At 39.6% G+C, this 16,477-nt stretch overlaps 1 protein-coding gene across 1 annotated transcript; it reads left to right on the top strand.

Annotated features, from left to right (window-relative positions):
• Window positions 1-650: 650 nt before the first annotated feature.
• On the top strand, window positions 651-16,189 carry LOC311181549 (uncharacterized protein; the record flags this gene model as incomplete). The annotated part of the gene is made up of 2 exons (XM_084249999.1): window positions 651-1,565; window positions 15,149-16,189. The coding sequence occupies 2 exons, from the start codon at window positions 651-653 to the stop codon at window positions 16,187-16,189; spliced, it is 1,956 nt and encodes a 651-aa protein (XP_084106125.1).
• Window positions 16,190-16,477: the final 288 nt, after the last annotated feature.

The following is a 16,477-nucleotide window of genomic DNA, read 5'->3' as shown; positions in this document are numbered from 1 at the left end:
GATGGCTTCTCAATTTTTCACTTGAATATTTGAAGCAAGCATCATCTTCAGGAACTGTGTACTGGCTGTTCTCTCTGTTCTGTGCACTGGCTGGGCACACATGACACCACATAATTTTGAGTCTCCCACCCCTCTTTCAACTGAGGTCTTTGTTCAAATGTGACATGTCCACAGGTATCCAGGCCTTATCTAAATAGCCAAGAAAAAACAAATCCTCTATTCATTCTCTATTTTATAATGGGTTTCCTATTCTTAGTCACAACAGTTACCACCTAAAATGTTATACAATTTTAGTTTGCTGATGTATTCATTTTCCACCATTGAATTGTAAGTTTGTATTACAATGCCTTAGGCTATTGCCTAGAAAGTGCCTAAATCACAGGCCTAATTCTATTTATCAATCTATCCATGAAATAAAGAATTTATTATTAAAACTATCTAATGCATGGTCCTACAGGTTAAAAATTTGACTGGGGAAAATTATATATCAAAGGTGTCACTGAGAAGCCCCTAAAGGAAATCATACTGAGAATATTATAATTAAATTCTTAAACAAAGATAAATGGAGGCATTTCAGGTTGGTTAGTAATATAAGTTTTTGAAAATAAGTCTTGTTGTTTCCCTTTTTTCCTGGAAGTTACCTGTACTACATGAAATCTGTCAATGATACACAAATTTCAGAATTTCTTCTGCTGAGATTTTCAGAGGAAGCAGAACAGCAGACCCTCATATTAGGACTCTTCCTTACCATGTACCTCATCACTGTGTGTGGAAACCTGCTCATCATCCTGGCTGTCAGCTCTGACTCCCACCTCCAGACGCCCATGTACTTCTTCCTCTCCAACCTGTCCTTTGGTGACATCTGTTTCACCACCACCACCATCCCTAAGATGCTGGTGAATATCCAGACACACAGCAAAGTCATTACCTATAAAGGTTGCATTACCCAGGTGTTTTTTTCCGTATTGTTTGCAGCATTAGATGTCTTCCTCCTGACCTCAATGGCCTATGACCGCTTTGTGGCCATCTGCCACCCCCTGCACTACATGGTCATCATGAACGCCCACCTGTGTGGACTGCTGGTTCTGGTCTCCTGGATACTCAGTGCTGTCTATTCTTTAATACAAACCTTACTGTTGTTAAGGCTGTCTTTCTGTACAAATGTGGAAATCCCACATTTTTTCTGTGACCTCAATCAGGTGATCAAACTGGCCTGTTCTGACACCTTTCTCAACAACATGGTAATATATTTTGATGCTATCTTACTTGGTGGTGTTCCCCTCTTTGGTATCCTTTACTCTTACTCTAAGATAGTTTCCTCCATCCATAGAATCTCTTCATATCAGGGCAAGTATAAAGCATTTTCCACCTGTGCATCTCACCTCTCAGTTGTCTTCTTATTTTACTGCACAGCCCTGGGAGTGTACCTTAGCTCTGCTGCTTCCCAGAGCTCTCGCTCAAGTACAATAGCCTCGGTGATGTACAGTGTGGTCACACCCATGCTGAACCCCTTCATCTACAGTCTGAGGAACAAAGACATAAAGAGGGCCCTGACAACATTCATTGTAATGAAAACTACAAAAATATAATAGTCCCAGGGCTGAAGAAGCACCCAGAATTTTATACATTGGAGACTAATAGTCAGAAATTGGACTTAATTGATCAAAGAAGTAGAACTTGCTCTTTTTTTCACATCATGAATTTCCTCTTGAACCTCAATTTCTCTATTTTCTTTATATAACTCACTTTATTAAACTTTTAACTCTTTTTGATATTTCACAATTTTTCCTTTGTAGTTTTCCTACTTTCTCAAATTTATTCCAATCTTAAACCAGAAAAAAATAGATATTCACATTCACTTAATGAGACAACATGGATTTCTAAGAATAATGTCTCCCAATGTCATGTAACATACCAAATACTTTTTTGTTTGTTGTAATTAAAATTCATCAAGTTCTGCTACTCCTGTTGCAGACAAACTACACCTGATGACCAAGGTACTTATACAAGTTCATAACAGAGGAAGTACGATAACAAAACTTTTCACTTTTGAGTGTGTCACCCTTTTCTCTTCACTATTTAACCACCCTCTGACAACAATGATAACATACAGTGGGCTCCATAGTACACTAGGTTTTATTCTCCTCCTTAGGATTCTGTCTCCTTCAACTCAGTGTATGCCAAGCCTCCTTCACTTCAATACACACATTTGAGTCTTCACCAACACTCATTTTAATACATATATTGACCTAATTTGACCTTAGAATCACACATAATCTTCAACATGATAAAACAAAATTTAAATTGCATATTATATCACATTGCAAAATGTTCCCATTTCATGTAGTACATCTACCTTTGAGGATTCATATCTGTGTATAAGAGAGTTAATAGTGATGGGAATTGAAAAATATCGTTATTGCATTAATGTCATGTTCCTGCTTGAAATTTTCTGATGCTGCTAAATCTAGGACTCCTTTGCTAGCTCTAATGAAACAACTCCCCTCTTCATATTATTTTTAAGAAGATTTATTTATTTATACAAGAACCAGGGTATAGGCCAGATGTTCAGGAGGGTGAGAGGGTTCACCAGAGACAGAATGGGGAAGAGAACAGGCAGACGGACTGAAATAGACTGCTGAGGGGAGCAGTGGACAAGACAGGAGAGGTCTGCCATGCCATGTGGGTATCTCCCCAGCCAACCAGGATTGAACCCGCACTGTAGAGGCTGTGGAGAGCTTCACAGCACTGCACCCAACCACCTGTGCCATCAGGGAGGCCCCACTCTTCATATTTTTTTTCATAAGAAAAGAATGAGTTAGTGTTATTATTACCATACTTTATATATCTATATACATATGTGTTATAAATGGTATTCTATCATCTTTTTAAGCTTTATTTTATTTATTTATGCATACAAGAACTGGAGTGAAAGGAGTGGGAGGATTCACCAACGACAGAGTGGGGAACAGAACAGGCAGATCTAATGAGGGAGATACACTGCTGAGGGCAGTAGCAGGTGAGACAGGAGAGGTCTGCCGTGCCATGTGGGTTAACAACCTGGCTGGGCATCAAACTCATGTTGCAATGGCTGGCAATAGCCTGATATCACTGAGATATTAATCCCTGTGCTATCAGGAAGGCTTGTAGTCTATCATCCTTATGATGAAAGGATGACTATGAGAGAACTTGAATTCCTGTCTGGTCTTGAAATCAGTGTCACCAGTTTTCCTGCAAAACACCACACTCCTAGTTACCTGGAAATTAACTGCTTAGAATTTTTAAATACAGTCATCTGAAATAAGTATAACAACAAATGCCAAAAAAAAAAAAGTGCAGATTATTATAACTCTCCTCACTTCTATTCACTTTGACGGTAGTATCACTTAGCCACTCTTGACAGGCCATCCTACATGTGAGTTAGTATCTGGGTTTCAGGACCAAGAAGAGTGTGTGATGACCTCTCTGACCCATCAGGGCTCCGCAGGGCTCCACAGGCAGCTTGAGTCTCTACATTGTGCTTCTGAGGCTCGTCCAGGGTGATGCCTGTTGCCAGAGGTTCTCTCCCAGGAATATATGCTCAATTCACCATATTTATGTATCTATGTTCATCTTCTATTTTTGCAGAAAAAATAGTATCAAATGTGAATTACTTTCATTTATTTCTATGATTCCTGTCTCACATCTGATATTTCCCTCTGTTCTCAAGTAGAAGTGATAGCTTTCACCACTTCTCACTTTGAATCAGTCTCCTGTCCATGTATCATACTCTGATCCAGGCACCTTAGAATTTTTCTTCTTCTAAGTAATTTATTAGAGTGTATGTGAATACTGTAAGTTACACATATTTAAAATGTACTATTTGATGAATAGAAGAAGCCAGACAAAGCTAGAGTACATGTTTCATATTTCAATTTGTACCTAATTCAACAACGTGTGTGATAAGAATTAATGTTATTTTATGAACTTTTAAAAATCTATGCTCCTATACCTCAAATTCCTTATTTCTAAAGGTAATATGGGATAGGAAATATCACTTTAGATAAATATTGCAAACAATAGGAACTGGGTGGACATATTTTGTTAAATACAAAAATAAATGTTTACTGTTAAAGTTGTATGTATGTAGATGTGTATACTTATTTGCATATGTTTTTATTTTGAATAAACATGCACAGATATATGTATACAACAGACTCATATATCTCATATATTTTTTAAAGATTTATTTATTTATGCATATAAGAACTGGGGTAAAGGCCAGAGGTGCAGAGGGTGGAGTATTCACCTGAGACAGAGTGGGGAACAGAACAGGCAGACTGAATACACTGTTGAGAGGAGCAGAGGGAGAGACAGGAGAGGTCTGCTGTGCCATGTGGGTAGCTTCCTGGCCAGGCGGGGATTCGAACCTGTGCTACAGAAGCTGCAGATAAATTCATAGTAATGTGCTTAACATCTTGTGCCACCAGGGAGGCCCTATAATCTCATATTTTATGTTGAAAAGAATCTTGAGGATAAACTTAGAGTATAGAACTGAAAAGAATGATTGTATTACATGCAATTAAAAGTACATAGAAATTTAAACACAAGGACATAGATTTAAAGGATGGTTAAATTTTTCATCTTAATTCCTCATAGTAGTCAGTTTTTTTTCCATATTTATTTATATATGTTGTTGTATTTATTGAGTTAATATTGATTTATATCATGGCATATGTCTTAGGGATATAGGTTTACACTTGAACAATTGTACTGCTATTTCACCATACTCGCCTCCACAGCCCCAGGAATCCTCCCTTAGACCCCAGTCTCCACTTTTGCCTCTAGTCCACCACAACCCACTTTGGGAGGCTCACTCATAGTTTAAGAAACTCTTCCCCCTCCTGTTTTCACTCTCCCCATCCCTCCTTTCTCCTGGATACCCCAGATCTATGGTCACCTTTTAAGATTTTCTTTATCTGACCTTCTTTGGGTCTCTATATCCCACATAGAAGGAAAACCATCCAGTATTTATCTTTCTCCTCCAGGCTTATTTCACTTAGCATAATCCCTTCAGCTCCATCTATGTTGTCACAAATTTTGAATCACTGTGTGCATGCCATATCTTAGTCCATTCATCTGTTTAGCACATTGAGTTTGTTTCCATATATTGGCTATTGTAAATAGTTCTTCAATAAACATAGGAGTGTAGATTCAAGTTTGAGTTAATGTTTTTATTATTCATTGAGTAGATTCCATGGAGTGGAATTGCTAGGTCAAATGACACATTCATTTTTAGTGACTTGAGGATATTCAACACAGTTAAACATAGTATCTGGACCAGTATACATCCTACCAACAGTGTAGTAGCTTCATTTTTCCCCTCACCCTCTCCAACACTTGTTGATTTTGGTATTTTTATTACAGTCATTCTCACATTTGTGAGAATGGTATCTCATTGTGCTTTTGTTCTGCATTTCCCTGATACTAAGAAATGATGAATATATTTTTGTATGTCTTTTGGCCAATTGCATGTCTTCTTTGGAGCAGTGCCTAGTTAGCTCTTCTGTCCATTTTATTATTGGGTTACATGGTTAGCATATAAGCTTTCTGTAGATCTCTGATATAAGTTCCTTGTCAAATTTACAATGTGCACATATATTTCTTAAGTTGTCTATTAATTTTGGTTGCTGTCTTTTGTGCTATATTGAAAGATTTTAGTTTGATGGAGTCCCAGTATTCTATATTCTCCTCTGCATTCCTTCTCACTTGAGCTGCAAGTCCTTGAAGAGATTTCTGAAGTTTATGGTATGGAGTTTTTGCCTGTGTCTTTTCTATGTATTTTATGGTTTCAGATCTTACATGTAAGTCTTCTACCCACTATGAGTTGATTTTCATGTATGGTGTGAGACAGTTCTCTAATGTTATTCTTTTGCTTGTTGAAATCTAGTTATTCCAACACCATTTACTGAGGAGGTATTCTTTGTTCCATTGTGTACACTCCACAACATGACTATAGATTACTTGTCCATGAATACATAGTTTATTGCTGGACATTCAGTTCTATTCCAGTGGTCTATGTGTCTACTTTTGTTCAAGCACTGTGCTGTTTTAAGTATTATGTCTTCATGGTATTGTTTGAAGTTCCATTGTTCCCCTTTTTTTTGTTAAGAGAGCTTTGACTATTCAGGTATGTTTGTGTTTCCATATGAGTTTCAGTAATAAAGACAATATATATTTTAAAGAATGCCATTGAGATTTCAATTGGAATTACATTGAATCCATCAATTTCATTTGCTAAAATGGAGATTTTGACAATATTGATTCTTTTTTGAAATTCTCAAAATTTTAATGTTCAATAGCTTCTGTTTGCCTCTGAATGGTACACTTAAACAATATATTTAAAGACCCTCCCCCCTGTTGAAGCATGATCACACACCCTCAGTAGTGCTGATTCCATCCAGGTTCCACTGCCCAGTCAAACGTCCACATTTCAGAACTGTACGGGTTACAGAAACCCATATCTTAGTGTAATGAGTTGAGGAAACCCTTGGTACACTCGTGATCTGTTTGTTTTTTTTTAATAACAAATATTATTATTTTTCCTCATCTGCTCTATCTTTGTTCATGTTAGGAACACTTTGGCAATAACTTGCAGAGTAAGGAAACTTTTGGAAAACTATTGACATGTCACAACCACAAAAGAGTAAACCTGACATCAGAAAATTCCCAGACACACCAAAGTGAGACTGTCCAATTAACAAATCAAAATATAGGCTACCAAGTTTAATTTGGATTTCAGATAAACAATGTTTTTTTGAGAAATATAAATATGCCCATATAAAAATTCATTTTGTGCTAAAAATTATTCATCAGCTTTCTTCATTAAATTTAATGCATCATAGTGTGCTAAAATTATTAAGTGCTAAAAATTATTCATTAAGTTTATTCATTAGGTTTAGTACAGCATAGCACACTGACAAGTATTAAACACCCTCCCAGGCTCTGCTCACTCAGGGAGAAAAATGTTACTAGGGCAATCTGAATACTCTGTTCTCTATCATGGCTGGGTTGTTTGCTTCTCTCCATGTTCTACTGAAATCATAGGAAGCAGAGTTCATAAATCTTCTTTACACTGTACACCAGGGTGGCCAGTGATATCCTGTAGGGCAGTCTCTTTCTGTGCAAGTCGTTCTTTGGGACCAGCTCCACTAGGGTGGTGGAAATGAGTATGTGCAGGCAGGGGTAAGCAGGACAGTTTATAGGCATCCTACTCCACCTATTACTTGCAGTAAGGGTTGAACTGCCAGGAATAGCCATAGAAGATGGCTATGGCTATAGCCAGGCTATAGCACGCCAGGCTCAACATGCCAGCAGGCAGGGAAGTGTAGTAGGAATAATCAAAGGGCAGCACCAATGGGGTGTAGAGGCAGGCAGAGCCCACCAGCATGGTGGTCTTGTGCAAGCAGTTGCCCATGGTGATCCAGCCAGTGGATGGTCTCGTTGTTGATGCAGGTGAACTGGATGATGATGTACTTATACGGGGCTTCCAGGGCCTTCTCCAGCTCTTATTCAAACTGGTCTAGGATGTTTTCCCCATTGTAGATCTCATGCACTGTGTGCCAGTCTGTGACCAATAATCTCACCCTGTCTTGAGTGCTGCCTCTGGTGCTGCCTAGGCCAACATGCCTCCTTCCCCAAGTGGCCATCTTGGAGACACTCTGCTAGCAAAATAAATAAATAAATAAATAAATAAAAATTCTTCCAAATTATTCCTTTCTATGAGCAGGGAATAATTTCCATTTGTTGGGTTTTCTCTTATTTCTTTTAGCAATTTTAATAGATATATTGGTGAGAGATAAGTGGAGAGGCTGAGAATGGCAGCCTTTACCTTCATTTTCATTTTTTTTAATTTTTCTTCCAGACTTGCCTGGCCCTTGTGTCCCTATCCATTGGGTCCTCACCAGAACATGTATTCTACTTGTGGGAAGATTTTGGACTTCAGTGGCTCAGCTTTGGTCCAAGTGTGAATGTTGTGTGCACATATATGTCTGAACACATTTTTCTTTCAAACAGGCACACACAGAGGTATATGCATAGCATGTATACAGGTGTATGTATGTATGCACAGAGGTGCTTTTCTGATTTATTTTTTCATGTTGAGCTTAACCTATGAGAAGGGTGAAGATGACAGAAAAAAAGAGTGAATGTTTGGATTCATATATAATAAAATAATGTAGAAATACAAAAATTTAAAATGGAATGAGTGACCATTATTTTTATAATGGGTTGCTTTTCTAATCTTAATGCCTCAGGAGCATTACAGTTAATCATGTTTATACTTATGCATTGAAGAATTCATTGTACCATATAATGGGGTAAAAAATCTCCAATCTGATTCAAAATTTCAGTTCCACTGTTATAGGGCAACCCCGATATAAAACAAGTTGCTTGACTGTGGATCCTCACCCGCACACTTAAAGGGGACTTTAACTGCAGCCACACACAAAAGGTTAATCAAAGGTTTATTAACAAAGAAAGGAGGAATGAGGAAATGACTAACTCAGGGAGAAAAGGAGGGAGATAAATTCTTAAATGTGTCCTACCCATTCCGCTGACCTGGAATCCCAAATCACCCACTGAGACCAAGCACCACCTGACCATGAGAGAATGAGAGCCACTCACATGGCTGGTTAAATACACAAACAGAGAAAATGGCTGCTAAATTCCACCCTCAGGTCCTTGCAACTCTCCCTTCGGTAATCATGGGATTTGTCATTCCCAGTGTGTTTTTTTTTTTAAGATTTATTAATGTATACAAGAACTGGAGATGTGGGAGGCAGTAAGAAGATTCACCAGGGACAGAGTGGGGAACAGAATAGGCAGACTGACTGAAATACACTGCTGAGGGGAGCAGCAGGCAAGACAGGAGAGGTCTGTCTCACCATGTGTGTTGCTTCCTGGCCAGCCAGGGATTGAACTCGTGCTGCAGAGGCTGAAGATTGCTTCATAGCATGGTGCTTAACCCATTACACCACCAGGGAGGCCCCAGTAGTTCCCAGTGTTTCATTGGAGTGGGGGTGGTGTCCACAAAACTTGTATGGAGTTTGCACAGGACATCCTTTCTCCTTAACAATATCAAGTGTAGGTTTTCAATAGGAAATATCCATACCCAAGGAAAGTTGACACATCAATAGAGAGGCTTAAAATAAAGCTCAGTATTATTTTATTTTATATTTTCAATTGTTATTGACTTCTCCATCATTTACATAACTAGGAATTGGCAAGAACAACCTCACATATCCATATCTGCCCATGCTTCATTCACTCTCCATCAAAATTCAGGTGAGAATGTTCTACAACTTTCCCTCACCTGTCACTTCCTCACTCTCTCCATGCCTTATGATGACCACTTTCCTTATCACAGAGTCTAAGAAGCCTTCAAGAGTGAACAGTGGTGATGGTGGGGGAAGGACTGTGGCAAGTGGGAGCCCAAATGCCTTGCAAGTCTTAGGGGGAGGCACAGTGCTGATCACCCTTTACCATTCTTTGCTATCATCCCAAAACTCTTCTCCATGCCTGCAACCTGCTTTCCAATCCCCATCTCAGTATCATGGCACTTGGATGTTTGGCAGCAGATTTCCTTCTGTCTTCAGGAGAAAATCATGGAGTGGGGGTGCCATACTGTCACTTACTCTATAACCAGATCAATGCTGGCACTGAGCCTTTTGTCTGGATGCAGGCAGGAAGCACTGTATTGTTTCGCACCCATTGCTGAAGCCCCTTGTATTAGTCTGGGTGCACTAGAGCATATGCCTTCCCTAAAACTCTGTCTGCTGTGTCTAAGACTCTCCTCACCTCTTCCTACTTGGAAACATAGTGAGTAACAGAGCACCCTCCTTAGGGAGAGAAGTGAGTGGGTCAATCCAGCCATGCTGCAATGAACTGTGGAGACTTGTGAATCAGGATGACTTTTATAGTTGTGCTTAAAGGAGAAATTGCAGGTAGAGGGCAATTCCATGCGTTGGCTTCACCTCTTCAAATTTCATTGAATAACCATCTATATTAGATTATCACTGCTTACATAAAATATGTCCACACTAGGGCCTCCCCGGTGGCGCAGTGGTTGAGCGCTGGGTTGCGAAGCTGCCCGCAGCCTCTGCAGCGCCGGTTCGATCCCCGGCTGCAACTTTGTTTAGATAGGAGTACTGAGACCTGGCCAGGAATTTTCCAAGAAAAGACTTGCAAGTAAGCACTTGTTAATTATGCCTGCATTGGAATATTAATTGCACCTGGACTGGGGTGCTTTTTCTCAGGGGACTTTTGCAACCATTTGCTTAGAGGTTTCTTTGCCTGTTCAGTAGTTAAATCAGTTATAGAAGTGAAAAATCCTCAGGGCCAACTGCTATAGCTTGTGTCAGACTGCTTTAAAAAGCATCTGGAGGTGCAGAGCCAAAGTGGGGATAGGAAGATAGAGGGCCATTGTAGATTTCACTGGTTCTTACAAATCAACCTAGTCACACTCTAGAAGTAATTAACTTAACATTAGATAATAATTCCACAAAGGAATGAGCCCCTCCCCAAAAGAAGACCACTGTATCAGTACAATTTCTGAACTGGCAAGATGCACCTTTCCTGCCCACCTGTGACTACACAGGTGACTCTCTTTTCCCTTCTTTCCCTAATAAACCTGTTTTTTTTTTTAATTGTAACCTTGCTTGCTTGTGTCATGCAAAGGTCTTTATTCCATTGAAAAGGGGAACTCTAAAAATTTTCCAGAGATAACTCAAGGACCCTGCTCACATTTCCAATACCACATCAAATAATACCCATATGAAGAGTTAATTGAGCATTGATTACTTGAGCTTCATCCCTCATAGTTGTGGCAGGCCAACTTTGTTTCAGCTGGTTTCCAGAGATGGATGTGCTTGAACAAGCCTGGGCACACCTGGGGAGTAATGCTGAGCAGCTTGCCAGACCTGATTTAGTTACCCATTCTCCAATAACCTCAATATGTTTCATATTCCTTCTCATTTCCTCCTTTTGTTTTTTTTTTAATTTTTTTTATAGAGGCATGTTATTTATTTATTTATTTGTTTGTTTGTTTGATGGTTTGTTTATATATGCACTGGGTACATGGGAGGGCGAGAGAATTCACCAGAGCCAGAGCGGGGAACAGAGCAGGCAGGACCTAAGCACACTGCTGAGGGGAGCAGCGGGCGGCAGGAGAGGTCTGCGCGCCATGTGGGACCCTCCTCCAGTGGCTGGAGAGCAGCCGGGGATCGAACCGGCGCCGCAGAGGCCGCGGGCAGCTACGCAACCCAGCGCTCAACCACTGCGCCACCGGGGAGGCCCTCATTTCCTCCTTTTGATGGAAATATTTCCTCTAAAAAAAAACAATGATCAGCTAAAGAAAGTTCATGTTGCTGGGATGAATCTATTAAAGGATTCCATGAGTTAATCTTACCTTCTTGTTTAAATACTAGCAGTCTTATGCCATCTACTTAATCTTTCATTGCTAGAAAAGTCATATACAAAGTTTTGGGGGTTAAGATTTGCTCATATTTTGGGACTTTTATTGTGCCTGCTACAGTTTTCTTTTCATGAAGCTATTGATGAGAAAATACATTATTGAGAAAATAAATATAATAAAGATTCCAGCAGACCTTCCAGCCCAGGTGAAATGAACACTCCAATGCAGGCATAATTAACAAGTTTGCTTACTTACAGCTCTTTCCCTTTAAATATTCTTGGCCAGGGGCCTGCCCTGGTGGAGCAGTGGTTCAGCGCTGGGCTGCGAAGCTACATGGCACGAAGATATCTCCTGCCTACCACTGCTCCCCCTCAGCAGTGTACTTTGTCACTCTGCCTGTTCTGCTCTCTCCGCTCTGGCTCTGGCGAATTCTTTCACCCTCCCGTGCCTCTGACTGTACTCAATGCATGTATAAACAAATAATCTTAAAAAAAAAAAAAGATTCTTGGCCAGGGCCTCAACACTCCTATCTAAGCAAAGGTGCATTTCAAAAGGATACAGTAGCCAGTCAAGCTGGTCTGTCTCTCCAAGGGCATCTCCTGATGTCTGTATCTTTCCCCCTTTGCCTGTCCTCCCCTTCCTTGTCTGGGGACTTTGCTGCAAATGGTGTGCCAGCTGAAAAACAATGCTATCAATGTAACAAATATGAAGACAATTATGTATAAAAGGAACCCTTTGTCTTTAAACCCTTACTCAGACCTTACAGGGCTACCCAAGTCTGGGACCTCATGCATGAGTAATAAAGCTTTTCCTGACCTCACCATTCCTTGTTCTTCCTCTGCCTGGGTGAAATGCCAGAATTTCTACGACAGCATTAATTTTTGTCACTCAAGGACTGTTATCTAAAAGATAATAAACAAAGAATCTCCCACTGATGTGAGCAAATACACTCTTCGTTCAAAATTACATGCAAAAATGGCTTTTGTATAGAAGGCCTGAAACTATTAACCTGACTCTGACACAGGAGCATAGATTTACTGCTCAAAGAGTGGTCCACAGACCAGGAACTGCAGCACTTACATCCCCAGGAACTTGTTAGAAATGCTGGAATGCTCGAGACGTTAAAATCCCTGGCTTGCAGTATCTGATGCCACAGATCATGCATTTGTAGTAGGGTCATTTCTGGTCTACATAGTTTCGTTTGTTTGTTTGTTTGTTTTTTTCACCTTCTAACTCTTGAGAGTTGTGACAGAATAAAAGAGTTTGGGATCTGGGGAGCCAGTGACCTATGGATTGTAGGTGTTCAACAGTAGCCAATCAACCACTGTCAAATATTCCCCACAGGAAAAAAAGAAAAAAACATTTCTGGTTGAGAAGCACTGGCCAAACTTTAAGTCCTGGAAGTATCCTCATAGAACTGCAATTAGGGGCCTTCACTTTGATGGATTTAACTTTGGGCTGATGACTAAACCCCTCCAAGACCCCAGTCTGCCATTGAGGATAGAGTACTTCAGGGAATGTGCTTCACAGGGAATGTGCTTCACAGGGAATGTATGTCCTTAAAAATTAAATCACAGAGTCCTTATACAATTCTAATGTCTGGTTATAGTTGGACAAATCAACCTATGTAATATATAATTGATAAACACTATAATGAGGGGCTTAATTACAGCTATTAATGTGACAGAAGTAAGAAGTTTCTCATCTTTTAAGCATGGGTCATGAAGCTTATGAGATCAGTGGAGTGTTCTATTATCACAAGAGCTCGGGTTTATTCCTTGTTGTGAATCATGACAGCAACTGTCTGAATACCAGGAATAATGTTGCCAGCATGAGCCAAAGCTTTGAAGACAAGAGGGACCTAATCGAGACACATTCCTCAGTCTTGGACTTGGTTAGAAAATTTTAACCCAGAAGAGAGAAATGCACTAGGAAATTAAGAGATCTAAAAAGAAGGCAATTTCATAAAGGAATGAAAAAAATGGAATTAATTTGATTTCTAACCTGACCTTTTGGGGATATGGAAACCTCCTATTGCTGTCCAGAATGAATTTCCACAGGGGAATTGTGTGCATAGAGGTTGGAGTAACAAGAGGAAATGTGACTAATGAGCAGATACAGCGAGTGATTTGTAAACACATAAGCCAACTCCCAGCATATATAACCTTGGACTGAAAGGGGCATGCTTTTGTTGTGTGTGTGTTTGTGTTGGTTAGGGGACAGATGGTTCACTCCTCCCCACTGTCTTATCTGGGTATAGAGCTCAGGTCTCTATCACTTCCATCCAATAGGGAATTCAGATCTCCACACAAGACCTTCACAGAGATCTAGTCCAGGTGAGCACAGCAACCCACTAGACCATCAGGAGAGAGAAATGAGGCCAAGAACACTTACCTGTTGTCATCTAAGAGATGGTTTACCTTTACCCTAAGGCAAGAAATACCTGTTTTTTTAGTGCTTGATTAAATACTTCAATGGCTGTGTAATATTTCACAGTGTGAAATACAATGTTGAACATTTTTATATCATTAAATTGTTATCATCACTAAATTGTTGTTATAGCAATGTTCAGAAAATATGTGGATATTAAGTTCAAAGAGAGTTTCTAAGTGGGCAACTTTGTCCTCCAGAGGCACAGAAATGTCCACAGACATTACACGCTCACAACAAGGGCAGGGGAGACCTGGATGCACCAAATATCTTACAATGCACAGGACAGACTTCACCACAGAAAGACCTGCCCAAATCTCACTCGTGCTGACACCCAGAAACACAGCCCATTTTCTCTTGGGTTTAGAATATGTAAGGTGTTTATCATAAGTAGATGATAAAAATATCACCATTTATTAACTTGACAATTTGTTTTTATTCTTTTTCCTTTTGTTGGGTATCAGGGAAGTATAATCAGGGTTGAAAAGTCCAGCAGACCCCAGTCTCTGAGGAACCGCCTAGATTATTAAAACCTTTTTCCTCTTTTTTCATTTAATTTATCTCTCTCTCCTCTCTCCCTCTTTTTCAATCTCCTCTCCTCTTCTCCATTGCTCCTCCTCCTCCTCCTGTTTCTCTCCCTTCCCCCCCATTCAGTAGTATGTCTTTTTGTTTTATTGATGGTTTCTTTTGTTGTGCAGGTGGCTTCACATTTTTTGACTTGAGTGTTTGAAACAACCATCTTTCAGGTATTTTCCCTGGCTGTTCCCTCTGTTGGACACACATCCCAACAAAAACTTGCATCCCCCTTCTCTCTCTGACCTGAGGTCTTTGTTCAAATGTGGCATATCTACAGGTCAACAAGTCTTATCTAAATACCCAAGAAAAACTAAATCCTCTTTTCACCCTTTTTTTTAATGTATATTTGGCTTCCTACTCTTCATATCACGTGCCAACTTGTAGAATGTTACATAATTTTATTGTGTGCTTGTACATCCTTTTCCCACCATTGAATTAGAATTTTGTTTTACAATGCCCTAAACTCATTGCCTAGATAGTGCTTAAAACAAAGTCAGCATTCAATTTGTATTGCAGATATAAAATAATCTATTAGCAAAACCATATAGCACAAGATCCACAGGGAAAAAACAAATGATTGGTACAAAAATTCTGTATCAGAGGCATACTGAGGATCCCCAAAAGGAAACCATACACATTATAATAAAGTTCTTACAAAAATATAAATGGAGGCATTTCGTACATTAATAGCAGAAGTTTGTGAAAATAAGTCTTGCCATTTTCCTTTTTCCTGCAAGTCACCTGCACTACATGAAACCAGTCAATGATACACAAATTTCGGAATTTCTTCTCCTGAGATTTTCAGAGGCAGCAGAACTCCAGCCCCTCATATTGGGGCTTTTCCTCACCATGTACCTGATCACTGTGATTGGAAACCTGCTCATCATCCTGGTCATCAGCTCAGACATCCACCTCCAGACACCCATGTACTTCTTCCTCTCTAACTTGTCCTTTGCTGACATCTGTTTCACCTCCACCACCGTCCCAAAGATGCTGGTGAACATCCAGACAGAAAGCAAAGCCATAACCTACAAAGGATGCATCACGCAGGTACATTTTTTCATACTGTTTGCAGGGTTGGACATCTTTCTCTTGACTGTAATGGCCTATGACCGCTTTGTGGCCATCTGCCACCCCCTGCACTACACAGTCATCATGAACCCCCAGCTGTGTGGGCTGTTGGTTCTGGTGTCCTGGATCATCAGTGGTCTGTGTTCCTTAATACAAAGCTTAATGTTATTACGGCTGTCCTTCTGTACAAATTTGGAAATCCCACATTTTTTCTGTGAACTCAATCAGATTGTCAAACAGGCATGTTCTGATACCTTTCTCAATAATGTGGTAATATATTTTGTGTCTATCTTACTGGGTGGTGGTTCCCTCTTTGGTATCCTTTTCTCTTACTCTAAGATAGTTTCCTCCATCCATAGAATCTCATCTGCTCAGGGCAAATATAAAGCATTTTCCACCTGTGCATCTCACCTCTCAGTTGTCTCCTTATTTTATTGTACAAGCCTTGGAGTGTACCTTAGCTCTGCTGCTCCCCGTAGCTCACGCTCAAGTGCAATAGCCTCGGTGATGTATACTGTGGTCACACCCATGCTGAACCCCTTCATCTACAGTCTGAGGAACAAAGATATAAAGGGTGCCTTGACAACATTCATTGTAAAGAAAACTACAAAAAGACAATTGTCCTCAGGTTCAAGAATTTTAGACATTAGAGACAAATAATCAGAAATTGGGTTTAATTGACAAAATAAGAATAAAACTTGTTTTTTATTTTGCATCATGGAATTTCCTCTTGGACTTCAATTTCTCTTATTCAATTTATATAACTCAATTTATTGAACTTTTTGTTCTTTCTGATCTTTAACAGCTTTTCCCTTGTGGTTTTCCTACTTGCCCAAACTTATTGCAATCTGAAATCAGAAAGATTTAGATATTACTATTCACTTAATGAAGCCATATGGATTTTTTTGAATAATTTTTCTCAGATGACATATATCATATCAATTTTTT

Source organism: Talpa europaea (genome assembly GCF_964194135.1).
Source record: "Talpa europaea genome assembly, chromosome: 12".
Lineage (NCBI taxonomy): Eukaryota > Metazoa > Chordata > Mammalia > Eulipotyphla > Talpidae > Talpa > Talpa europaea.
The sequence above is the reverse complement of the archived record's forward strand: the minus strand, read 5'-3'. Positions and strand labels throughout refer to the sequence as shown.